At 39.1% G+C, this 27,514-nt stretch overlaps 1 protein-coding gene across 1 annotated transcript; it reads right to left on the bottom strand.

Annotated features, from left to right (window-relative positions):
* Positions 1-37: 37 nt before the first annotated feature.
* Positions 38-26,754, bottom strand: slc16a1b (solute carrier family 16 member 1b). Its single transcript, XM_060881011.1, has 5 exons — positions 26,600-26,754; positions 12,238-12,516; positions 3,902-4,045; positions 2,927-3,721; positions 38-2,221 (listed from the first exon to the last, which is right to left on the bottom strand). The coding sequence occupies exons 2-5, from the start codon at positions 12,452-12,454 to the stop codon at positions 1,947-1,949; spliced, it is 1,431 nt and encodes a 476-aa protein (XP_060736994.1). The 5' UTR covers positions 12,455-12,516; positions 26,600-26,754; the 3' UTR covers positions 38-1,946.
* Between the last annotated feature and the right edge of the window lie 760 nt (positions 26,755-27,514).

The raw sequence follows: 27,514 nt of genomic DNA, 5'->3' as shown, positions 1-27,514 counted from the left end.
GAATAAATATGTTTCATATTAAAGCACACATCAAATCCAATTTTTAAAAACAGTTTATTGGTGCACTACTCCAGGTCAAACATACAAAATATCACACCCAGATAACAGTACATTAACAGTTAGACTTACTAAAAAGCTAAACAAGGTGGGGGAAAAAAGGAGAGAAAAAAAAATAATCAAGATACTAAGAACGTCTCATCATAGAAGCAGTCTGTATCGAGTGTTCCCACACACTCATACGCTTTTTATTACATCAATATACACTCATTTCCAGCCTGAACATGAACCTACAAATCATCTGCCATTTCAAACTGGGCATTAATGCTATGGGATATGCTTTCATTTAGGTTTGGAATGAAGAATATTTGGAAGTACGGTGTATTGACCTTTTAACACAAATGTCAAATCCAGCTAAAAGCAACACACTTCTAAATCTCTTTAATATTGTTCAGCCTTTCATTTTACACCGTTATAGTTCACACAAAACTGAAAAACAGTGGTGTGCAACAACCTTCATTCATACTCATTGCCTACCCATCCTGAATACTACAGTACACACAAAGAATACAAAACCACACTGGCATTTAAGAGTGCACAGAAATTGAAATGAATTTCCCCCTAGTGAGCTTTTCTACCAGTTAGACGTGTTATGTGGTATACTGATGCTGAGACTACAGCCAACTTTACAGAATAACGGCACTCTTGAACTTCACTTCACTTAAGCAGGACAGACCCACTGAAACGATTCAAGTCAGTTCTTAAATGTTACGACAGATATGACACGATGTGCTTTCATTTAGAATATTTCTCGAAACCAAAATTAAAAAATGTACTAATCAAAATGTACTAGCAAAAGTGAGAATACCGGTTTGTAAAAAAAAACAAAAAAAAAAAACAAATTTGTTAAGATGATAGCATCGGAACTGATTGTATTAGGTGAAGAAAGATCATTGGGATCAGTTCAATAGAGGGCTTGACTTAAAGCACCTCAAAAGGCACAAGCATTAGATGAATAATACCACCTTGCACAGAGAAGAGACTCATTTATTCTTTTGAAAAAAGAAATGTATAAAAAAATATGAAATGGGTAATCTTTCTAAATGTCTGATCGACACACTGCATTGCAGAAACCAATATTAGAGAAATAAAACGCCAAAGTGAATTTTAAAATCTTAAAAAAAAACAAAAAACAAACCCTAGATTATGTTTATATGTGGATTTTAGCTGTATATTAAAAGGTTTAATTTAGTGCAGTTTCTGATTACTGCTAATCACAGGAAATCTACAGAAATGATAGACACTCTAATGAGAAAAACGAGCTAGAATCTCTGGCTTTGCTGAGTTCCTGCAGTCACAATTAAAATACTGGACCATATCCTTTGACCCATTCAGCAGACTGTACTAAGTATCCTGAATAAGGTTCTCAGTCTCACACAAACACTAGAAAACAAACTTGAGCTCCACCAAGTAGCTGCACAGGTTAATATTTTCTGTACTTGCTGCTTATTGTGCAATTTCTTAAATGAGAATGGCAATTTCTCCACACTCAGATTGTGGCTCAATAAAGCCTATTTTTTTTTTTTTTTTTTACCTTTAGTGAGAAAGAAAAAAAAAAACAACAACCACAGCCAACAACACTGCGCTGGAGTGTTTGCGTGAACATTCTTTGGTGGAAAAAGCAGAGACAGGACCAAGCAAGAGAAATGATCTGACGGCAGTAGTCCAGCATGACAAGATGTAAAGTCAAGTCCTGGTCTATAGCTAATGTGTGAATGAATGAAGAGGTCAGCATGTATATGTGCGAGAGTGAGAGTGTGTGTGTGTGTGTGCGTGTACAATATGGCTAGTTAAATCTTATTACAATTCTAAAATGTGAATCCATCTGCTGCTCGTTCTTGTTTATTGTGGACGTCACATGAGAGTGTGTTGCTGCGCATACACGCACATCACACAGAGCTGTCTTCCGATTTGGCCACGTCTGCTTTCGTGAGCGGTGTAGACACGTCGTTCTCAGCGTTGTTCTCTTGTATGGCATTGTCTATGTTAGTTTCTTGTTCCTTGACTTCAAGCCCAGCTTTCCTCTCCTCCTCTTTCTTCTCTCGGTCCAGCAGATGGTAGTTAATGCCCATACCGACGAACAGAAATATGCTGGCCACGACTAGTACAATGCCACAGCCGATGTATGTGTATTTGTAGTCGTGGTAGATGTCGTTCAGTCTGCCTGCAAAGGAGACAAAATCATGACAGTGTTATTTATAATGTATAGGTAGGTAGATAGAGAGATAAGCTCACATATAATCGTGTAATATAATCAGTACAATGTAAAACATAATAAAGTATAAACACAAAAGCCTTATTGTTCTGGTTAAACCATTTCCTTCGAACTATGACACAAAATGATGAGTTCTGTCAATCAAGAAAGCACCAAACATGCCTCTTCCTAAGCAGAACAGTTATTCTTTGATGCACTAAAATGTGTATGAATCAGGACCGACAGTAAACATTATTACTATCTGAAATATTTATATTTCCACATGAATATTTCCTTAACTAGCCCTTTCTTACTTGCTGTAGGAAAGTAGCTTCAAATATAGTCATTTAAAATCTTGCCTATTAGAAAGAATTTTATATGGCTTTCCCACAAATCTGTTGATGCACCGTCACCCTAGAATAAGTTTTGGGTTGAGGATCTTAGTGAGGGGAAATATTACATGGAACATTGTTCTGAAACATCCTATACAATTAACCATTTTGTATAAAAGAATTGCTGCAGTTACTACATCTTCCACCTGATTGCATTAAAATACCCCCAGTCTATGCTCTGAACTCACATTCATTATTTAATCAACTCTAATATACAGTGATCGATATTTGGATATTGAAAAATCTGTTGTTATTTTTAGACTATGGCTATATAAACACATACCCAGTAGGGGGGGTCCAAGCAGCACTGGTCCACACTCCACAATGGTGACGAGGCCCACGGCACTAGAGAACCTCTGCGCCCCCACCAAGTCCATGAGGGTCTCGAAGAGCACGGAGCTGAGCCAGCCAAACGCCACACCAAAAAACACTGCATAGATGGAGAAACCCAGATAGTCCACAGATATTGGTGCCAGCAGGTGACACACCCCGTTATACAGCACCGCTGCCGCAAAGAAATACTGTATGCGTGGGCGAACCCAGCGGGTATTAGCCAACAGGCCCATAGATGGTCGTGCCACCATGTCTGTGAAGGCCAGCATGGAGAGCAGGAAGGCTGCCTTGTCTTTGGAGATGCCGATGCTTTTTGCATAGTTGCTGAGGAAGACGAGTGGTGCAAACAGACCAAAAAACATAATTACGTTGCCCAAGAGGTAAAGCAGGAAACCACGATGCTTAAAAAGTGTCAGGTCAATGAAACTGTTGATGGTTTGCATCACTGTTTTCTTCTGGTGTCCTCTGGTCCCTTCATCCTGTACAGCAGGTGTGGGCTGCGGTTTTGGTCCGATGGGTCGCATCAGTGACCCGGCCACACAACAGTTAAGCAGTGCACCACCAAGAACAAGAAAACTTCCTCTCCAGCCAAACTGATCATATAGCCAGCTGTTCAGAGGTGCCAGTGTGGAGAGGAACACGGGGCTGCCGGCCATGGCAATGCCGTTAGCAATCGGACGCTTGTTATAGAAGTATTTTCCGATCATGGTCAATGCGGGATTCAGATTGAATGCCAAACCAAGACCTGCAGGAAGACAAGGAGGAGGAAAATGGCGTTCATCAAGAAAGAAACTCTTTGTAACTGACAATGTAAACTCTGACATTTACAGTGTTCTCTTCTTGTAGCTTACACAAGGCATAGTAATACAGTGAGCAGTAAATACAAGTGTCACTCTGCGTGTGAGAGACCAGCACCAGTACTTACCTCCTATAACTCCCACACAAAAGTACAGTCCCTCCACTGTGTTGCAGAAGGATGCAGAGATCAAGCCTATGCTGGCCAGACAGCCTCCGATGATGATGATTGGTCGGCTACCATACTTGTTCACCAGGATGCTGCTGATTGGTCCTGATTAAAGAGAGAAGGGTCTGATTAAATGCTGAACACAAAAAAAAAAAAAAAAAAAGAAAGAAAAAAAGAAATTGTATTATGCATTTGAACTCCACCATAAACAAACTGAACGACAATTTAAGCACTAAATTACAGCAAAATAAAATACATAAACCAATAAAAAAAATACAATGTTGCATGCCAGGGATTATTATGATGGATGTTAGCTTACAGTTGACTAGGAACATTTTCTAAACCGCTGTCTATTAGTCAGTAATTCATGGCAACTTACATTTCCCCATAAAAAAAAAAAAAATACCATAAATTTTGTTATAAACTAAAATATGAAAGGCCATACTTTTTTTGCTGCCATTTCTTAGAGGTTTTTAGTTTATAACCCCAGCTGTGTAATGAATGCAACATCCAACCAGGGCTTTATTAAAATGCACTGGATGTGTTTGCATTGGTCTGGCAGGATGGCCAGGTCTCTTGAAAAGAAGATTCATCCTTCTGTCTCCACTAGATGGCGCTACAGGACAGTAATGAATTTGCTTTCATGCAGTGATGCAAGCCAGTGCAATATCCCCTTCCTGTGCGTGGGCCTGCATGCTTGTAATATTCTACTTTTCCCCATAACACAATAACAAGCTTTACTGCAAAGAACAATACATGTTTACAGTATTTCTACATTCTTATCAGGTTTATTTCTAGTCAAACTGAGAGGGAGACACGTTCTCATTCTGTATAGTAAGTGTCTTCAGGCTCAGACAGATGGTTCATTTACAGTTCCAGCCTGCAAAGCAAACTCTTCAGAGGTGGCTTTGTGCTCAAACACTTATTAAAACATCCAATGGGCATAACTGATCCGAGTTCGGCAAACTAGGACAACCTCTAACCATTGGCCACTGAGCTCAATGGAGCTGGGAATGCAGCCAATCAGGGGCAAGGATGGTTTGGTAATCCTTCAGTCTAACAGATACGCTAATGTATTCCGACAGGCTTCTGGGGCTCTGTACTCGACCACACAAACGATCCATTACAAATCAGGACAATGGAAGCACAGATCAGTGCATATATATACAAACTTTCTCTCACGCACACAGAAACACCACTCAACCTTCAGACATTTTGGAAGGCAGTGTGGGGTGGTTTGTAATGCTAACAAAAACACTAAATTATAGTTATGCACACAGCCCCAGCAAATGCCCTACTGAGTGTGGGCATCTGAGTGTGCACCTCATTAAAGGCATCATATTCTCATGCTGTCCTGATATGTCATTCAATCAAACCTCCCTGTCTGCCAAATGATCAAGTAATTACTCTGAGCAGGACACTTCTGGACTGATGAGGTGGAGCCACCATTACACAAGAACTTGCTCCTCTAAGCAGTTTTTAAAAAACAGATGTTCAGTATGTAGGAGGGGACACAGGCCAAAAGATTTACAGCAAATGTTTTCCATATTTGTAATATAAGAAATAAAGAAGTGTGCTGTCCGGTGTGTGCGCATGCACACACACATGCCAGAGAGTCCTCTAAGCCTCTACAAATTAGACTTGAATTAATTCTGCTTATTTAAATCTCCTGTAGACCAAATATAACAACACTGTTGGAGAGTGCAGTATATCCTCTTATGTTAGAGTTTCTGACAATCCGATTAGATTTTGGATGTTAGTCCTGCGATCAGGCCAATTCTGGGTTTTACCCAAATACAGAAGTTACATTCTGGTCAAACTGCCTTGGGGGAATTCAGAGACCAGTTTAAAGCAAATCCAGGTCATGGCCGCTACCAAAAAGTGAGAATAGACTTATTCGACACAGGGCTGACATTTTTCATTCCGTTACTCCATTCTGGAGCAACTTTAGATTTTGGCTTGGCACCAGTATCCTAATATAAACCAACTGCTTCAGTGCTTCACACACATTGATGGAGTAAAATGTGTAGGCTTGAGGAAGAACAAAGTCGGCTGCATCTCTCACACTAAGTCAGGATGGAGGTCAAACCTGTACAACAATACAGCTTTCAGTGTGAGCACTCTCTCAAACCTGTAAACCTAAATGTAAGCAGTGTAAATAAGGTCCGAGTGTCTGCAGAAACCGAAACAACAGGAACGCATGTCGACTTTAGTCATTAGTTATCAAACGTGTGAAGACCTCAGGAGTTTTCTGACTGTCCTGCCTAAATACTTCATGTTTAATGAAACGGTGGCTTTATCTAAAGAAATGCAAAAATTCATTTACTTCATTTAACACTCAAATATCTTGGCTGTGGCATTACCAAAGCTACTCATGCTTGTAAAGAGGCTACGTGCAGAAACTTGTGTGCACAAGTTTGGTCAATGCTGCCAGTGTGAGTAATTGCACGTGTGTGCAGTATTCATCCTGTTCCTGCTCCTATTCATGTTTGTCTTTGGAGTTTAATTTCAGTGAAATAAACTACAAATCTTCAAAGCAGGATTCATTTGCAAGTGTAAAAGTGCTCTCATTGAAAGAATGTTAGTTATTTCAAATTATTTCTTAAGTTTGGTTAAAACAAAAGAACTAAACTTGTCCTTGAATAAGCAAAGTCATTTTATTCCATTACAGAAACTCTAAGCCACTTGAATTGAGAAGTGGTGGTGCAGTGATTTAAATATGAAACTTGATTTTGTGTCTGTACTCATTTAATGAACAACTGCTTAAAATGTGTGACTTATGAAGGGTGTGTGACTTGACATTGAGTGTACGTGACTGTTAGAAAGTACGCACAAAGGCAGTCAAAAGACGTTGCAGGTGCCATTTAGATTCGAATTCCATCCAAGGAAAACCATGCTACCTTAATCTAGTTTACATCTCTCCTGCTCCTTGCTTACTAGCTTTCCATTCCGCATGAGACAATGTTTTAATAAAAATAAATAAATAAATAAATAAATAAATAATATATAAATTAATAATGAATAGATAAATAAAGGTTGGGCACTTTGTTCTCTGTGCAAATGAACAAGGAAGTCTGACTTTATAAGAACTCTTGTAACCTGGGCCATCGTGAGATGCACTCTGGGGCAATACTTTTTTTTAAAAAGGGGGGGTGGGGGCCCTCGAGAGCTTGTAATATTAAGCTTAATAATAAATATCTTGCTTGAGCTAGTTAGAGTGGACAGATTCCAGTTGCTTGAGCTAAAGCAACTGGAAACTGTGTAATGTCTATTTGAGAACGACTTCACTGAAGGTTTAATTCCATGACTGCAACCACGCCAAAATTGTGACCTTGATGCAAAGCAACGACATGGCAGGAAATCTGCTAGCTTACAGTTTTGTAGTTTACAAACAAAACACGATGGATGGTTACATGACAGGAAAAGAATCACTAATGGGATACAGTAATAAGAGAGCGAGCATAGTTTCTTGTCCTCATAAAAATGCTCCAAGACCCAATACTCCATCATATAACAATTCTACACATTTCATTGGTCAAAAACTTTAATCCATTTATTAGCCTTATGTACAGTACATAAAATATACAATGAATGATTTGTAACTATAGTAACAATGAGCTGGTGTCAGGGTTGTTTTGACAGAAAATGAATTGATCAACGCATTCTGACCAATTAGATTTGAGAACGCAACATTGCTGTTCTTTAAACATCCCCCTGTTCAGGATTCCCACAAGCATCATCTGGTCTGCATGTTTGACATGGCACAGGTTTTACACCAGTTGCCCTTCCAGACACAACCCTTCCTCACATTTTATTTGGGTTTGAGACTGGCACAGAGCGTTAACTAGTGGCCGAGTTAGCTTCCATCCTGGGTTTGATTCCCAGGCAATGTTTATGTGGGATCCTGCCCCTGGACCAGCAGGGGACATTTGAAGACTCAACACTGAATTGAAGAGGGAGGGGGAAAACACCCCACCACACACACACACTATGAACTGGCCTTTACATACTTGAATATACAAACTAGAAAATGTCTCAAAATAAGTTTAGGTATAATCCACATCTGATGCTATTATGGGCAGTCATACTTTGAATCCAGAACATTCCTGTTAACAGACCCCTGAAAGGCCCCAAGTGTGTTTCACAAGCAGGCTTTACTCATTCACCTGGAAATCAAGATCACAATCTCAGTAGCTGTATTCTTGGGTTGCTCAAACGTCGTCTCTGTTTCTCACTGCATCAAGCCCAGAATTTCACAGGAGGTCCTCGTTACCATGACAACCATCATGACACCGGCGTGACTCCACTCAAAATAACACACCGGCACTTCCCTGACACCAGATCACTGGAGTAGTATTTCTTGAACAGTTACACCATCACTTATCTCATGTTCAGAATTATATATAAAATATCTTGTACATGATATGTTTATAGAATGAATTTATACTGTGAAAAATGGCTTGTGTAGCTAAGGTGCAGGATGGACTGACATCGGCAGGGCGGAACAGCAGTTAGGGAAGTACCTTTTCTTGTTGTTAACTACCATTATTTAGGGATTAGCACAGGATTTATTATATTATAAATAAATTCATAATAAAGGCAGATCATTCATCATCATATGACTACAAAGCTGAATTATCCTAAGCTCCTGCTCCATCTTCACTGCTGGTGAAGGAGACTGGATGGTCATAATCAGCAGTTCCTCATTACCGAACATTTTTTGACACTGGAATTCCTAAACAACCTGGTTTAAAAAATGTCTTATGATTCAGTGTAAGTGAGAGGCAGGATGGTTGTTCAGGTTTTTCCTTTACACCTGAGACAGATTCCAAGGGACCGTCTGCAAAGTGCAAAACCCGAAAAGCGAATACAAAAAAAAAGAGTCAATAACTTCACAGTACTGTCACCAGCTCACACATCACTGATGTCCTGATAGTTATACTACAACACTTATTTGGGAGAAATGTCTTTTTGTATAATTATGATTTTTCATAAAAAAAAAAAAAAATCAATAACTTCACAGTACAGTGTATTACAGTAAAGTTATTGACTTTTTGTATTCGCTTTTCGGGTTTTGCACTTTGCAGACGGTCCCTTGGAATCTGTTTCTCAGTCGTCTGCACATAGAGACTTGTGTATTTTGTCCAACGTGGAGGAAAGATGATTTTGAGGAAAAATTGGGTTGTAGCTGCATCTCTACATTACTACTATAAAAAAGAGGTGTTATTTGTGTAGTAACAGCGTTTAGCTCAGGAGTTATAGTCTCGGGAAACTCCAATCTGTAAATATGCGGCCAACGTTACTTAAGTGTTCAAATTTTCATGTCATGAAGATGAAGAGGACTCAATTAGACATTGAACATTTTATGTGAAAGTAACCTTCCACCCAGCGTCTTTTTTGTTAAGGATAGTTCAAACTCAAAATATTTTTGTTTGCCTGCAGAAATAAAATTTTGTTTACTCGGTAGCAGTTCATTGATTTCATAAATGCAACACACTAGTTTTTTCTATACTTTCCATAAAGGTAAAAAACGATATATGCAGTGTTATCTTCATTTTAGATGCCAAAAGGGTTTTGTGGCTCCCTGTGTTTTTTTTTTCTGTGGGAAACGGGTCCAAATGGCTCTTTGGGTGTTTAAGGTTGCCGACCCCTGGTTTAGACAATAAGGTGTCAGCAAGATGTATTATAAAAAAATCTTTCATCCTAAATCAACAGAACACCACTTAATGATGAAAACATTTCTTTAGACAGGTTTCTCTTGCACCCCTCTCTCTCTCGTTGACGTTGCATGTAACTGTTACATGAACAAACGGAATATCCATAAACCTATGTGCTAAAATCGATAAGAGATTAATTAAAAAGGGACATTAAATTACTAGAACTTGAATAGAACAAGTAAAGTGTTTAAATGATTGAGCCTGAATTAAAAAATTAAAATGCACTTATGGACTTTTTACATTTCAAATCATTATCCTACTAATAACTTTATATACACATTTTTGTAAATATTTTATTATACCTTTTTATGTGACAACACTGAAGAAATGACACTTTGCTACAATGTAAAAGTAGTAAGTGTTCAGGTTGTATATTGTGTAAATTTGCTGTCCCTTCAAAATAACTCAACACATAGCCATTAATGTCAAACTGCTGGCCACAAAAGGGAGTACACCCCTAAGTTAGAGACCTTGGGCTCCTCCACCTTCCGTTTGAAGATGCCCCACAGATACTCAATAGGAATTATTTCTGGAGAGCTGCTTGGCCAGTCCACCACCTTTAACCTCAGCTTCTTCAGCAAAGCAGAGGTCGTCTTGGAGGTATGTTTAGGGTCGTTATCACGTTCGAATACTGCCCTGCGGCCCACTCTCCGAAAGGGCGGGTATGATGCTTTGCTTCATTAGGTCATAGTACATGCTGGCATTCATGGTTCCCTCAATGAACTGTAGCTCCCCAGTGATGGCAGCATTCATGCAGCCCCAGACCACGACACTCCCACCACCACGCGTGACTGTAGGCAAGACACATTTGTCTTTATACCCCTCACCTGGGTGCCACCACACACGCTTGACACCATCTGAACCAAATATGTTTATCTTGGTCTCATCAGACCACAGGACATGGTTCCAGTAATCCATGTCCTTAGTCTGCTTGTCTTCAGCAAACTGTTTGCAGACTTTCTTGTCAATCATCTTTAGAAGAGGCTTCCTTCTGGGATGACACACACCAATTTGATGCAGTGTGCGGCGTGTGGTCTGAGCACTGACAAGCTGACACCAGCTTGGAACACTAATGAGTCACATGACACCGGGGAGAGAAAATGGCTAATTGGGCCCAACTTCAGGGTGTACTTTCACTTAGGGGTGTACTCACTTTTGCAGCCAGTGGTTTAGACATCGTGTTATTATTTTGAAGGAACAGCAAATTTACACAGTATACAACCTGTACACTCACTACTTTACATTGTAGCAAAGTGTCATTTCTTCATTGTTGACACATGAAAAGGTATAATAAAATATTTACAAAAATGTGAGGGGTGTACTCACTTCTGTAATATATTAATATACACTTATTAATCCCAACGTGATATTAAACAAGAAGTTGTTTTTCAGCATTTTACGCCAGGTGACATGCTTAGACATTCAGATGAAATGCAGGAACATGTTTCAAATCGCTTGCACAAACTGAGCAGCTCTGACGTAAATTGCAGTATGTTGCAATTGTGAATAGAAAAATAAACAATGTGTTAAACAGTGTGTGTGTGAACTACAATGCACAATTACATTTTAGTGCTAGAACAGTGAGTTTACTCCAACAGTTTGGGAAGAGGGAAGTGTGCGACATGTCATTTTCTTTGGCCACGTTCACACTGCAGGTAAAAGTGGCCCAAATCCGATTTTTTTGGGGTCAAGTGACCAGGTCAAACTTCTTCAGGAGTAGTGTGAACACTCAAATCTGGCCCAGATCTGATTTTTTCAAATCAGATCTGGGCCACTTCCATATGTGGTCCTGAATCAGACCCAACTCTGATCTTTTCCAATGTGGCCGCAGTGTGAACAGCCAAGGCGGATTCGATGCGACTTTTACGTCAATTTACATCGACATTCGTCACAATTATGCGCCGGCGAAAACTTTTTTTCTTTTCTTTTTGAGCCGGCAAAAACGTGACACAAAAGTGACTGGTGACGTGTGTGTTAAGAGTGTTATATGAAGTGGTTACGTGAACCAGCTCATAATGTTTGCATTGACTACATCACATTATAACACCACATGATATGTTTGCTTGCACCAGATGATACAATACTTCCTCCATAACCTCGACAACTTTTTAGCGCAACGGCGTGCTGCGTGTGACGTCATTGTTATTGTTCGTTTGCGCATGCGGGTCAGTTCAAAACAGCAAACAGTTCACACTGGTATCTGATATAGGCCAAAGGCCAAACAAAAAAAATCAGATCTGAGCAAAATATCCGAATTGAGCATTAAGACTTGCAGTGTGAACGCGGCCTTTGTTTTAAGTAAGATTTGGTAAAAGCCTGTATTTTCGTAATTTATACTAATTAATCTTGAACAATATGACCAGGAACATTAAATAGTCATGTAAAGGTCAGTTTTTAATCTAAGTACACAGAAAAACAATATATCCAGTAGCATATCTCAAAAGAGGACAGGAATTCAGAGTTTGAACATAAACACAGCTGTGATTGTTTGCTTATATTTCTTCTGTGTAATAAAAACCCAGAGGAGAAAGTGAGAAGAGCAGCATGGCTAAGATGAGATAAAAAAAAAACACCACTAACCTCCTGCATACATGACAGCCAGCATGATGGAGGAGATCCATGAGACCTGACTGCTGGTGGCATCGAAGATCACCTCAATCTCTTTGAAAAACACTGTGATAGATTTGGGGAATGCGTAGGAGAAACCGATGCTGATGAAAGCACCGACCACTACGGCCCAACCCCAGCCTCCTTCTGGAGGGGTGTAGCCCACCGGACCGCCCGTTGCTGGAGGCATCTCTACACGTCCACTCGCACACAATCAGAAATAGTCAGCTGAACGGCACACACACTCTCAGCCTGAGAGACAATAGCAAAAGAAAAGCTTTGAGTAGGGAAACACATACATCCAAATACAATATATACACAACAGACTGCAAACTAAGCACACACCCATGCTAAATAATGTAAAATATGGAAAATTGTTAGAGCTTACAATGGCTGGTCAGAGCAGAGCAAACAGTAAATATTCTCAGAAAATATTCTCTAGAGCTCTAGAATCAGAAGCTTTATTGCCAGGTATTCTTGCGCAAGGAAATTGTTTTAGTGTCATATGCTTCCAGTATAAAGAGACAACACACAGACAAAAATAAGATGAGAATAAAAAGAAATAAATAACGACACACAAAGAAAGAAAAAAAAAAAATCAATTAATTAAAAATAAATTGTATATACAGTTGTGCTATAGATCAGAGGTATTCAACTAAAATTTAAAGAGGTCAAGTAAGAGAAAATTTCTTGAAGCAAAGGTCCGAAAGATCATAATGTCTAACTAGTTAATGTGATTATATATATAAATAAAAGTAGCCTAGTAGTTGTGTCAACATTTGACAATATTTATTGTCACGTAACATAGAACTGAACATATGTATGATTGTAGATATGTATAACATTCTCTCATTAAATAAATAAAAGTAGGGCTACATTTCAAAATAAGAAAAAAATAAAATGTGAAAATTGTGTACGTTTAAATAAAGTGCTTAACTTTCCCTTTTATATCTCAGTGAGAGAACTGGGCTTGAATGGAGTCAGGGCCGCTCTCATACACATGTGGAGGTGCTCATTAGTGACCCTGGAACGATATTTAGATTTGATTATGTTCATTGTAGAGATCAGTTGTATGTAGAGCCAAACATGGTCAGGATGTATAGGGCTACTTCCCTCAGAAGTAGGGACGCTGTCTCAAGGACGCTGTCTTCAGATTTGAGTGGATATGTTTGTTTTGTCTCATAATGGCGTTTCACATTGCCACTTTTAATAAGTGCCACAGTTTCTGAACATATGAGACACACTAGTTTAGTGTGAAGTATGAACAGAAATGTCCATTCTGGATTAAATTCTTTATTTTCGCTGTCCACTTTTCTTATTTTGGAGAGCGCCATTTGTTCTTTATTCTTCCTTTCTCCGTCTCACTCGACTGTTTGTCTCCCTTTGTTTTCTACATGTCTTTCTTTCATGTGTAACTTTACTCTAATTCTCTCTCATCTGTCTTGCACTGTTGAGTCACAGGGTTTACTTCAGGAATGCACAGACTTGATTGGCTGAGTGGTATCACGTGGGATGGTTTCACTCGCATGCAATTGGTCTGTGCGTTTCCACTACCACTACCGTAAAGATTGCAAAAGCTGCGCCGGTTAAAATAGAAGCGATTCGTCAAGTTTTAAATCGTAACCTTTTGTTTTGGCTCTAGGTCCGGATCCGTATTGGACAGCTTCTGGGTCCGGACCTGGACTGCGGTACGCCTGTTAGTGACCTATGCTATAGATGATGGAACACAAGAGAATGGAATAGAACGCAACGGAACGTTATAGAACGGAATTGATTGAGATGCAGAGACCTACTAGGATAGAGGCGGTAACAAATAATATAATAAGATTATTGCACATTGTTATTGCGTAATGGGGGAACATTTTACTGTTCATGAGGTAGATTGCCTGGGGGAAGAATCCGTTCTTGTGCCTGGTTGTGCTAATATTTGGGGCTCTGTAGCACCAGCCACATGGTATAAGTTTAAAAAAGCGGATGACTTGGAGGCGAGTTATCCAGAGTGATTTTCTGAGCCCTTTTAGTCACTCTGGATTTATACAGTTCTTGAAGGGTGTGCAGGGGAACACCAATTATCCTTTCAGCAGTCCAAACCAAACAGTTATTGATGTACACAGAACAGACTCGATGACAGCTGAGTAGAACTGTTTCAGCAGCTCCTGTGGCAGGTTAAACTTCTTCAACTGGCTAAGTAAGTACATCCTTTGTTGGACCTTTTTTTTTTTTTTTTACACAAATGGTGTTAATGTGAGTTTCCCACATCAAGTCTTGGAAGATGGCAGAGCCCAGGAACTTGAATGACTTCATTGCAGCCACAGTGTCAGTGTGTCCTCAATCATCTCCACTGTTTTGAGCATATTAAGCGCCAAGTTAGTTGTGACAGCACCAGACAGCCAGCTCTTTAACCTCCTTTCTACAGTCATCGGTCTCACCAAGTACTGAGACGTATCTGCCTACAGTGTCGTCCGAAAATTCAGACACAGGGGTCGTTAGAGGTGCAGTCACTGGTGTACAGGGTGCCATCATGAATACAAACTAACATAACCAAAACACTAGTACCCAAGATGTCAGCTTTGCTTCAGGAAATGTGTTTCTGCCATTTGGCAGGACAAACAGCTGGTCACAATATTCCTACAGAAGATCCAACCCTAAAGCGCACAGGTCAAAACCTATTCTGAATATTAAGATCAGTGATAAAGATAACAGGAATCTCAGAAAGTACCTTCTGTATTTAACGCAAAATGTACCTATATCACTAAAGGTGCAGTTCCTCACTGTTTAACCAATACCCAGCACACTGTAACTCTTTAACCAGTGCTGACAGCTCATTAACTCCTACCATCCTCAAGTGCTTTGCACTGTGCCCTACCGTAGCACGAGCATTAATGCTGAAAAGTTGTGTGAACAGTCTACTGAGAGACCAGGAATCATTACCCTGTTAACCATGTGATTACAGCATTACCTTTAAACAGCATGTTGGCTCATCTTGTTCGCAGGATTCAAACCTCATTAGACACACATGCTTACACATGGACAAACCCAAAGAGAGTCTCTCACCGTAAAACACACTCGTAGCTCTTCTGATTTGAGGTGAAAGCAGTCAGTCTGGGACTTGTGACTGGAGAAATGCCAGAGGACATTACAGAGGCAGTAGATATCTCACTACTCATTGAGCTTCAATGATCCAATTCATTCACTGTATAGTGACCTTTCTAAATCGGTCTCGGCATTTCTGGGCCTGAGCGGTGAAGCCAGAGGTCACAGCTAAGCCTTTTGAAGCAAGAAAACGCCCATACATTATACAGATACAAAAAAGAGAGAACATGTCTCGGGTGCTTTATTGAAACACGTCTGAGAATTCAGAGGCACCTCAACTAAGCTCTTAGCTCCCAGGATACATCTGTCTTGAGACGTATATGAATTAGATTAGTTGAGCTTAGATTAAATAAGTAAAACACCAAATAAAAGTTTTTTAAAAGAAACCATGAACATAACTATAAAGGAATAACGTTCACTGGGTAAGTAAAATCACCAAGTTGCATGCTTTAACTGACAAGACAATAACAAATCATAAACATAGCTAAAGTTTGGATAGCTAATAAAGGGAAATAAGTTCAGGATTCTTTCTCTCCTTCAAACAAAATTGTTTATGCCTGACAAAAACATGTCTGCCAACGTCTGGCTATGACATGTAATGCTCTGTCCTCACACCACACAAGTGCCATCCTTTAAATCCAGCTAGTGAATTTATAGTTCCCTGACAGATTTAACTATGAGGTGACTGTATGTTGTGCCAGCAGGAGGGTTGGAAGTTTACTGCCCTCAGCTTTGTCAGTGTTTCCACATACCTGCGTGTTCCTGATTCTGAAAAGGTCATTCATCCATACTAAGAAACGTTTTTATGGTCAGCCAGATGTGTGTAGTGTAGCAGACAGTGGGATTCAGAAAAAAGACTGTGCTATAGTTTCAGTATTGAAGTTTGTCACACAAACAAAGTGTTTAAAACATACACACCAAATTAAAAGATTCATTTTGAAAAAATAAGGGGGAGAGCTTTTTATTCCGTCTGGTTAATGAACTTAGTTATATTTTAAGCTACTGTGATTAAAAATGTCCAAGCTACGACACAAGCTACTGATTTGTGCGTTCAATAAGGTCCCATTGAGGATGTTAGCATCTATAATAAATTCAATAAGAAAGTAAACCCAACTGAAAGTATTGCAGATACATCAACCTTCCACAATAGGGCAGAATTATTCAGCCTGGGACTCGCTATACACAGAAGCACTCTCTCATTCCGTCAAAGCTCTCAATTAAGATGTACATATGTGTGTACTAGTGTACATGTGACTTTTGACCTCCCCACAGTGAAGAACTCTTATCTAGCCTTCATCAAACAAGCACCCACAACACACGCTCATGCCAGATCCTGTGGAAATGTTTAATGAGTGGTTGCTGCCTTTTGGAACACACGCTTCAGGGTTCCACAGTGCACAAGCAAGGATTTTACCAAACATGACATCACAAACAAAGTGATTTTTCTGTGCTGTGAATGAACAGACGACCCAGTGAGTGCTGTTGGGACTTGTGTTGCGTGGGTGAAGCCTGTGTGAGAAAGACAGGATTTCAAAAAGGCATTTAACATCGCTAATCTACCTTAATTTGAGAGCCAACTGAAGAAAAGATAGGCTGAAATTTAAGCATGGAGAGTAACAGCAGGGATAAGCATCACGTTCACTAAAGACATGGGTATGAATTTTGTTTTATGTGAAATAAAATAACTGACAAGCCGGCAAACTGTTGTGCTCCGTAACAGTTCTGATGCAATTCTGTCCAGACACTCAACTCCCCCATTACACATAAACACACAATCACTCAGTGCTGTGAGACCTGCATGCATCCAGTTTTTATTAAATTCTCTGAAATTCCCCAGGGGTGATTTCAGAATGGTCAAGTTTTTTTTTTTTTTTCTTTTCTCAATAGCCTAGCCTGAACTTTAGCGTTTGTTATTAAAATTTCTCATTTAGCTTTAAGTCCTATAAAATTCCCTACCCTGAAACATAAGAGCATCTGAGAGCGCCTAACATTCAATCATAAAATAAAGATATAGTAAAAAATAAATATATTTATTTATATAATAAAATTATATATAGTAAAGTTGAAAGTGCCAGCGGCAGTCTGAAGTGTATCCCGTAATGTTGGTTTAAGATAACCAAGTCAATAGCTCTGCCTCTGGTACTGCACAGTACGGCAAGCGCTTCTATTCAGATTTTTTTTCTTGAAAACAAAAAACAGCCAGGAAAAAGCTAATAATGATTAAATGATTAAGCATAACTTGTCAGTGCTACCTGTAATAACACCATTTTTCCAAAGATTGAGAGAGATCATTACAGAAATCTGGAATTCGTCCCATTAGAGAAAAGTGTCACTGCAAATCAATATAAAGCACTTCTGGCCTATCTATGATTTAACATTTCTATCCTGATCTCTCCCCCATCCACAGTGCATTAAGAGCTCATTGATGTGAAAATGAGGTAAATAGCATGCTATTGCCTTTCCAGTTACTAGATCTGAACACCTATGGGAGATTTTTTTGCAGAATTTTTTTTTTTTTTTTTTTTCTTCCCATGTTAAACAATGCTCTCTACCAACGTGAATACACCAACCAAGGGAACATCTTTCAGAAGAAGCCACAGACTTTCAAATTCTCTATCTATCTATCTATCTATCTATCAAAGCAAGTTCAGAATGTTCTGAGTACAAATGTTGTGGGACAATTTGTTCCACTGTGGAAAATAGGAACACTTGTTGAACACATTGTTCCATGCCAGATGGGGTGTGTGTGTGTGTGTGTGTGTGTGTGTGTGTGTGTGAACTCACAGGGAGATTTCACTAAAAGTGTGTGTCATGCTGCAGGTAATACCTTACTACTTGCTGAAATATGAAGAGATTAAACATCAAATACTGTGCTGATTGTTGCAGAATGCAGCTCATCATGAAACACCTTCCGTGAACAGGCCTCAAAGAGCCAGGCCACTTTCTTGCACAAATGCTAGCTTGTATTCTCTTTGGGCTAACCTGGACCAGCTGAGCTTTTGTTAAAATCCAAACAAAGAGATATAAAGACAAAGCATGTGAAAAGCAAAGACAAGCAGAAGCAACAAGGAGCATCTTCAGCTCATTGAGTCCAGCAGGATGCAGTGTTCTCTGGAATGAACTGCACCCTTCATAACAATTAAAATAGAAATGTCTGTATAGTTTTTTTCCCTTTAAAAAATAAATAAATAAATTCAAATCCAGAAAGTGAGAAACAGTCACTACATAACCCCTTCTTTGTTTGTGGAGTTGTGGTTGATCCAGTATGAACCTCCTGGCAGAGGCAACCAGTACTTGGGTCTCAAATATCCTGGTACAACCATTCCAATGAAACTGGTGATTGATAGTTGATTTGCAAACATGCAAACCACAAAAAAAAAAAAAAAAACATTGTGCAATTCAAAAATTAATCTCTGCCTATCAACCCCCAAAAACACTGCATCTGATTGTGCACTGAAAAGCTTCATAAAGCTATGATGGCGTGTGTGATTCTGTAGGAGGATCTTGGCTGCCACTCCAAAGAACAAAACTAGCAAGCAGGAAACAGGAATATAGGAACACATGATTTAGTGTAGAATAAATTGGTGACAGAGATGCCATGTTTTGTTGTCACCTCATTTAAAGACAATGGGAGAAAACCTTTTAATGAGAAATAGTTTTTAAAAGCATGCTACAAATAAACTACTGTTCTTAAAAAAAAACAAAAAAAAAAACACATTACTAAACTCATTACATCTTAGTAAAAAATAAAAAGCTAAGCTATGTTTTTAATGTAGGTTGTGGATCTCTCAAAAGATCTACAAGATTCCTTCCTCCAGCTCCCTGTGGTGTTCTTTAAGGACTTCCATGTGCTGAGGCCACACCAAAGAACGCACTCAAGAGGTCAATGACATGTACCTCCTCTCAAAACAACCCAATGTGTGTGTAGGTGCCATGTAAATAAATACCATGTAAATAAATTGCATAACTTGTCTCCCCATCCCCATCTCCAACTGACATGAATCTGCTTAGCATTCCAGCCAAAACTCGTTAATCTGAGCTCCACCTCAACGTCATGTCCAGTACTTCAACCCATCTTTCAGTCCTGGCTGGGCATTCAGCCCCTGAGGGGCGGTGTGGGGTGGGCTCTTCACCAGAGACATGGGTGAGTGCCTGCCAATGAGTCAGAGAGGGTCAGCAAGGACGTGACTCAGCCTGAAGTCTGAGTACAGAACACACGCGCGCTCTCACATTACTCACACCTAAACTAGAGCTTGGCAACACCGGTGTGCTCTAGGGTTTAGAAGAGAGTTTTACTTTCTACAATTAATATACTGCATTTTTTATGAAACGTACCTCTGTGTGAGACGTTTATAGCAGGTACAGTGTAAACCTCACAGTTTTGGAAGTAAGAGATGCTGCATTATCGTGAAAAAGTAGAAGCTATTCAGAAATGACCATGCCATTGCATCATTATGGATCAGTGTGGATTAGGGGGGTGAATCAAGCACTGGCACTTTGTCATATCCTTTTAAAACATTCAATAAGGTGCAGGTCCTTTCACCAGAACTCCCACAAGTATATTGCTTTATTATAATGTTTTGTACAGAAATATAGCCATCATATGGATCCACATCTCTGAAGGGATTCTAAAGTTTGCATGTTGTACCAAGTAACCAGACAAAGAACATGTGCAACACCTACATCACAGAAACAGGAAGTTTGCACTTCCTCTTAGCATGATCAGTATTCTACATTAGTTGCAATGCTTCAATCTTAGACACCATGCCAATGAAATATCACACAGTCCATCAAGCAAAGGGCCAACTTGAGAAGTGAAGCTAAAAACTTACTTCCTACTTAGGTTCACGCAATGTCACACGCACCATTCGGGAAGGTTTTGCCTGTACTACTGTAACTCCAAGAAATAAGGCAAAAGTAAATAAATTAAGTTTATTAAATAAACTGACATTTGCGATATTTTCTTAAATAAACTAATACAACTGGAATTAAAAAGGGTGGCAAAGGATTAAAACGTCACTGGAATCGTCTCACTCGTGTCGATGCAACTTGCGTCATTAACAGGAATTACTACACACACACATCTCTTATTTCCTGCAGCAGTTCCTTTATAGAACATACACGACTGTCACACCCAGTATGCCAGACCAATCACCCACACATGAGCAAGTCCTTCAGAACACATGAGTAACAGCCCCAAAGCTCCAGTCACTGCACTTTGCTCACGTGGCAAAGTGCAAACACTGCAACTCTGTACCTGCAATAATACACAGCCTGATTTACACCCAGATATAAGATTCAGAGAACATGTACAGGGCTTCTCCTTCTTGACTGTTAATGTGTACGGAATAACCTGGAACCTGAAAACATATCATTCAACCTCGGAGTAAACGGATGAAAAACTAGAGGTCAACAAACCTCATTCATTCAATCATTCACTAAAATACATATTTTTGTAGAGGTTTCAGTAAAGCTGATCTTCTTTGTATTGATGTGTAGGTTGAGAAAATCACCTGTAAATCAACAAACATGCATTCACCGCATGCCAACTTGCCTTTAGTAACACCCACAAAACTTTTAGCGAGCTTAGGTGGCCTGTGCCACATCCAAATTCAATAACACCAGTAGTGTCTATTAATGTACACACACACTATTCACACACACTAATCCTCTTCTACAAGTCAAAGCTCAATCAAAATTTACAATAGCAAGTCTTATACATACATTTACACAAACATACTTATGACCATTTCTCCAAGCGCAGCTAATTTGACTTTTTGTAATAACAAGCCTTGTTTGCAAAAATGCTTCTGCAAACAATTTATAAATAAAGTCTTCACAAATGATGCCCAATAACTAGCTCTTTTGGGCGAACAGGTACAGGTAATAGTTCTATTAATTAAACTACATTTGAGTAGCTTGTCATGAATACAATTATTTTAATCAAAACAAGTAACACAAAATCAATAAATTTAATCAATCAAACAGATGTCTTGCGATTTTGTTGTACTGCCTTTTAATGAGGTCATTGTGAGTTTGTTTAATGGGAAATATTTATTCTGGAGTTGTGTGTGTACATGATGTTGCTCTATATCTAAACACAAAGTTTTTTTGTTTTCTATTAAAGGATACTGAAGTAAACAATTTACAACTAATTAAACCATTTGCTTAACTAATTAAATGATCAACTTGTTGATGTGGACTAATAGAGATGGTTTCTCCAAGGTAATGAGGAACACACGGTTCTGTACAGTTCTGAAGTCACGATTCTTGCATCACATGCAGTGATTTTACAGGTTCACTAACGATTCTTAAGCATTTAAAAAAAACACACACACAAATACACTTTACCAAAAAATAAATAAACCTAAACACACCCCTGAATCATCAACCCATTTGAGAAAAAGTGTAAAGTAACCACAGAAACTATTTTCTTATTACTTAATGGCACATTACAATGAATTATATTCAAACAATGTTTCGGGGAGTTCAATAAAGTTTAAACTTAAAAGGTAGGTCATAGCTTGGTCTCTTAACAAGGACAATGAGCATAACCAGTACAAAAAAGGTATGGCACTCCAAATACGTGCCCAACCTCCCTCTCTCACACACTCAAGCCACTGGATGTGCAATACACACACACATACAACAAAGCCACCCCATTCTCATTTGAATTTCCTTTCTCATGCGCTTCGGTCCTCCCTTGATGATCCCCCACACATTCTTTTTATCCTTCCATCTGTTTCCATCACGCTAACGGCTTTCACACATTCCCAACATCATTCGATCTACAGTATAACAATATCCCAGGCCCACGTTCTCCAGATTGTTATTCTTAGTTACTCATATACTGAAAAATGAATGTGACCTGATTTCACTGAACACTGTCACTGTCTTATCTCATCAAAAATAGACCCTTCATGCCCTCACTCTCTTTTGTACCATAAAGCCGCCTATAGCCAAGATTTCCACCTCTAATTTGACCTCTAATGATTTGCAAACTATGAACTCTGGCACTCGAACAGAGCTAACAATAGACTAAACTTTCCGTTCGCCCTACATCACCAGGGTCATGGCACAACACGGTGTGCTGCCATGGCAGATATTACATATATAGCAAATGACTCCACCTTTCAGCTGAATCCAGACAGACAAAGGAGTGAGAAGCCTGTATATATTAAACCAGTTCACAGACACACAAATGAACAAACAAATGCTGATCTCATTAAGGAAAGAATCCAAATAATGCTTTCCTACAGGTACTACTGAGAAATACAGCACTAGCTAAATGTATTAATCAGTCCAACAGTCTGTTGTAGAGGGGTGTTGAAGAGAAACAGTCAACCGAGGAATCACTGCTTTGCTGAAATAGCGAGTGCTTCTCTAAATGGACATTACAGATGGCCACTATGCTTAACAGCAGTATGGGGATTCCCTTATCAACCCAATATACTGAAATGGCTATTAAATTGCTAGATGATGGTTCATGGACACAGAAATCCAAATCTTTCTCAGTTTCCCTAAACCTCAGTCCATAAGCTGCTCAGGATTTCGTATTTCTTAAGCATCATAGAAACAAACATGTTTAAATATACATGCCCATTAACTTTTCAGTAGGTTATCTCCACCCAGTCACACTGAAGTCTCCTTGCAGGCTTAATGTACAGACAGATGCCCCAGCAGGCCGTAAAGTGCTGGAATGCCTGTTTATTTTCTCCAAAAATCCCTAAACATTTCAGTCCAAACAAACATGTTCTGCAAATTTCAACTTCATTTGAGTTCTCAATGAAGCAGAACCCATTAGAGAAATAAAGGGCAATTCCAACCAGACTGACCACGACAATAAAAACACACAACCCATAAGTATTAAGATATATTTCACAGAATGACTGCTGAATATTGGGGCTTACAATGTTTTTTTTATCAATGTGCTAATGCCAGCTTCAACCTACCTAACCTGCCTGCAAAAACATCCGTTGTGTGGAAACTATGTGCCAGAACTAGCCCTGAATCCCATTTACATGCTTAACCCTTCCACTGTGAACTAGAAAATCACGAACTTTGTCCCAGAAGCTGGGGGATGAGGTGCAGACCCTTCTGTGCATTGCCTTCATGTGCAGCATAATTACAGAGGGATTACCGTCAACGGCAGCTTTTACTTTCTTCCTGATCTACCGAGACCAGGGGGTCTAATTCGCTGTACAAATACTTAAAGTGAGCAGTTCTTTATGCAGCAAATCCTGTTATGAGGAGACAGGGTTTTACACTATGCAGGTTTACAACACCTCACACCTCCATAAACTTCTCTTCACAATGATCTGACATCTTATAGCTGTGGGAATAACTACACTGTGGCACAACCCAAGTGTAAGCTCTATGAAAACATTAAAGAATTTTTTGCAGCCACTGAGTAAACAAGATTTTTTTCCCCCCGAACTGAGTTTCACAGATTTAGCTTAACACAACAAACGCTGGATTATATTTTGGTGTTATATTTTATTTGTATCACCTAGCTAGCAAACAATTAATTATCTTGCTTAACAGTCTTGGAAATTGTCTAATCAAGTTTGCTCACTTGTTGACAATTTAATGTGTGTATGTATTTTTATCTAAGTATGAGAAGTACAAATTACATTTACATTGCATTTACTAAAATGCATTGTTGATCTAATTGCTTTTCAAAAAAACTTTTGCTTCTGTTACATTTAAAAGGTAATCGAAGTATATTTATCTTGTAAGTATAACCAATAGTAAACAAAGAGGTCATGCTGTGTTCAACTAAAATAAAGGAATGTTTTTTAGTAGTAGTCACATTAACTATGTATTCACACATGATGTGTCAATGCTTTTTACGTGCTGAAGATGCAGGAATATATAAATAAGAGCAGTTACGTATTGATAGTTTGTTTTTTTGTGACGTGTTTGGTTGAATGATAAGGTAAGCTGTCTATTTAGGCTACTGAATTAATACCATTTACTTAAGAAGAAACAGCAAGAAACACGCTCCATTTTAATTTTCAATTGCGCCGCAGACGGCAGTCACGGTGCTTCGCTCTCCAGTTGTTTTAGTGTTTGTTCGTTTTTCCTGTTTGTTTATCAAACACTATTCTACACTCCATTCAATCATCTATAGCACAGTTGTAAATAATTTATTTTTCAAATTATTATTTTTTTTGTATTAATTTCTATTTTTATTTATTCATTTTTTAAATTCTCATCTTATTTTCATTGTCTGTGTGGTGCTGTCTCTGAAAATTGGAAGCGTATGACATTAAAACAAATTCCTTGTGTGCTCAAGCATACTTGGCAATAAAGCTCCTTCTGATTTTCATGTTGTCAAATACTTTATTTGTAATGTAAATTGGTACTGACTAGGATATGGAATAATTGCTTAGACCAGAAAAAGAAAGTCAATTTTGAAAAAATGTATAATAATTATTTGCCGCAGGTCCTGGATCATAAATTGAATATACACTGAATATAGACCAAATGTAATGAGGATATGTAATAAATAAAAAGCCATTTTGGATTGCAGGATGTGTTATGCAGCATTCATACTGAAAACAAGTCAAATCCACCTAAAGAAAAGCCCATTCACTTGGACTGAAAAGGACACAGGATGGGTTTCATCACGTGGCAGTTAATTTCCCATTCACCAGTTCATCTACAGAGTTCATATAACAAACTTTAATCCTGTAAGCTCACAAAATGTGGAGTAGAAAAATAAGCACAGAGCAGGGACCATGTCTTTCTGTAAGCTGCAACATGCTTATTTATGATTTTGCGAAGGCAAGATGCTTGTTATGTTCCTCGTCAACATAAATGTCTTATCAGTCCGAAACAAACGGACTAGTTGGCAAACGTCATCGGATTCGTGAAGCACTACTTTCCTTCCAAAAACGGATCACACCAAGGCTACTGATAAGTGAAAAGTGAGAGGTAAATTTTGGGTGTAACAAATTTAACGTTGATCGAATCAGTTCAGGGGTCCGAGACGTGCTTTGTGTTTGTCTCCAAGCATTTGATAGTCTAATCTCTATGATGGGATCATCTAAAATGAGAGAAGGTGTGGTTTATTGATTGCAAGGTTTTGTGCTAAAATCCCAACATAATCATATTGGGCAAGACCATCAATTTAAAGTCGATCACTTCATGGGTTAAGAGAAGTACGCCATGTTTTGAGATTCAACTCTAAGTCACTTTGAATGATTAGAAAATAAGTGGAAAAAAAGCCAGTCACATTTAAATAAATTCAATTCAAAATTATTTGCGTATCGCTTTTTACAATTGACATTGTCTCAAAGCAGCTTTACAGAACATAAACATAGAAGAAATTGTTATTATAAAGAATAATAAAGATTAATAGAATACAAAAAAAATCAAGATTGATTAGTTACATTTATCCCCAATGAGCAAGTCTGAGGTGACTCAGGCGACTGTGGGGAAGAAAAACTCCCTTGGATGGTGAAGGAAGAAACCTTGAGAGGAACCTCATCCTCATGTGGGTGACACTGGAGGTGTGATTATAAACAAAATGGATGGTAATTCAAGAGATTAAGGGGTGAAAATAAAACTGAATGATCACTTATTCAGTGCAATACTACCTACCATTAAACACTCAACGAAGACAGATAGATGGAGGCTACAGGAGGACCCACGACATCCTATTAAATGCGTGTGTTCAAGTTTCTTCTATGAGTTACAAGTGACGGCTAATCAGAGCACGTAAACTTGTTTTATTTCTTCAAAAGGCTCGTTCTAATGAAGGTCATGAACACCACGACGCTTCACACACACACACACACGCAGTCTGAGCACGTGAGCCACTCGTGATACCACAGACCAAGACGCACGCGGGCAAATTTCACTCCAACGTTAACGCCGTTAACATCCATCTGTTCAGCTGAACATATTAGCCACGTTGCTAACTCCGCTAGCTACTAACAAACTATACGACACCTAATTAGGACACATACCGATATACGTGTTGTGGCATCTAACGACATACAGATCCGGTGTACATTTCATCACGTGTTAAATAAACGTGTCCACACACACAGAGCGTGTTAAATAAAACTAATATAACGAATAATAAACCTACGGTAAACCCCATATAGTGTAGTGTAGTGTTTATACAGAAGGCGCGAGAGATGCTGAGAGCTAAAGCTAACACTGTAGCTAACAGGCTTGGCTAATTAGTTCATTTAAAAACACTCATTTCTCAGTCATACATTTCACTTACCTGCTTTTTTTAAGTCACTGTTGGCTGCAGAGGTTCATCTGAGCCCCGACAGACCACGCGTACTCGCCTCCGGGTGGTGGACGTGTACATGGGTATGTGCGCTGAAGCCAAGTTCGTCCTTTCTCACTGTAGGATTGTGCGCATGCGCCGTAGTCGAGCGTCCAATTACAGCACGCGGCCTCTTTGTTCCTCTTAATTTACGAATTTTCCACACGTGTCCGAGAGCGACAGACTGACCTAAGTTCTGTCTTGCATCATTGCACGGTTTTCTCAACAGTTGGAAGTGTGAAGTACAGATGAGACCCAAGGTTGGGTTACACTGACTAGCTCAATTCCCTGAAAAGCTTTCCTCTGGGATGAGTTTGTGCTTTTGCACAAACCTACTCAGACCTCTGGCACTAGTAAAACAAATGCAATCTCTGAAAATATTAACCCCTTCTAGTTTATTAGACTATTTGTTGTAGGATGGGCAATATGATGATTTATTCTTCTTCAGTAAAAAACTTTATCCTGGTCAGGGACACAGTGGAGCTGAACACTGGGGCCTGATGCAGTACAATACCCTGGATGAGATGTCACTACACATTTACCAGACACGCTTATCCAGAGTGACTTATACAGTTTTACTTCAATTTATACAACTGAGCAATTGAGGGTTAAGGGCCTTGCTCAGGGGCGCAGCAGTGGCAGCTTGGTGAACCTGGGATTTGAACTCATGACATTCCAATCAGTAGTCTAACACCTTAACCACTAGGCTACGTCCCATCACAAGTACACCATAGAGCGTCATTAACACACATTTACGTATAAGGGAAATTTAGCATGACTAATCCACCTACAGCTTGCTTGTGGGAGGTGGAAGGAAAATCCGAGAATCAGGTAAAACCCGATGTAGAACAGGCAAAAGTCTGCAGA

Source organism: Tachysurus vachellii, chromosome 11, assembly GCF_030014155.1.
Source record: "Tachysurus vachellii isolate PV-2020 chromosome 11, HZAU_Pvac_v1, whole genome shotgun sequence".
NCBI classification, from domain to species: domain Eukaryota; kingdom Metazoa; phylum Chordata; class Actinopteri; order Siluriformes; family Bagridae; genus Tachysurus; species Tachysurus vachellii.
Note: the sequence above shows the minus strand (reverse complement) of the source record. Positions and strands in the feature narration are given on the sequence as shown.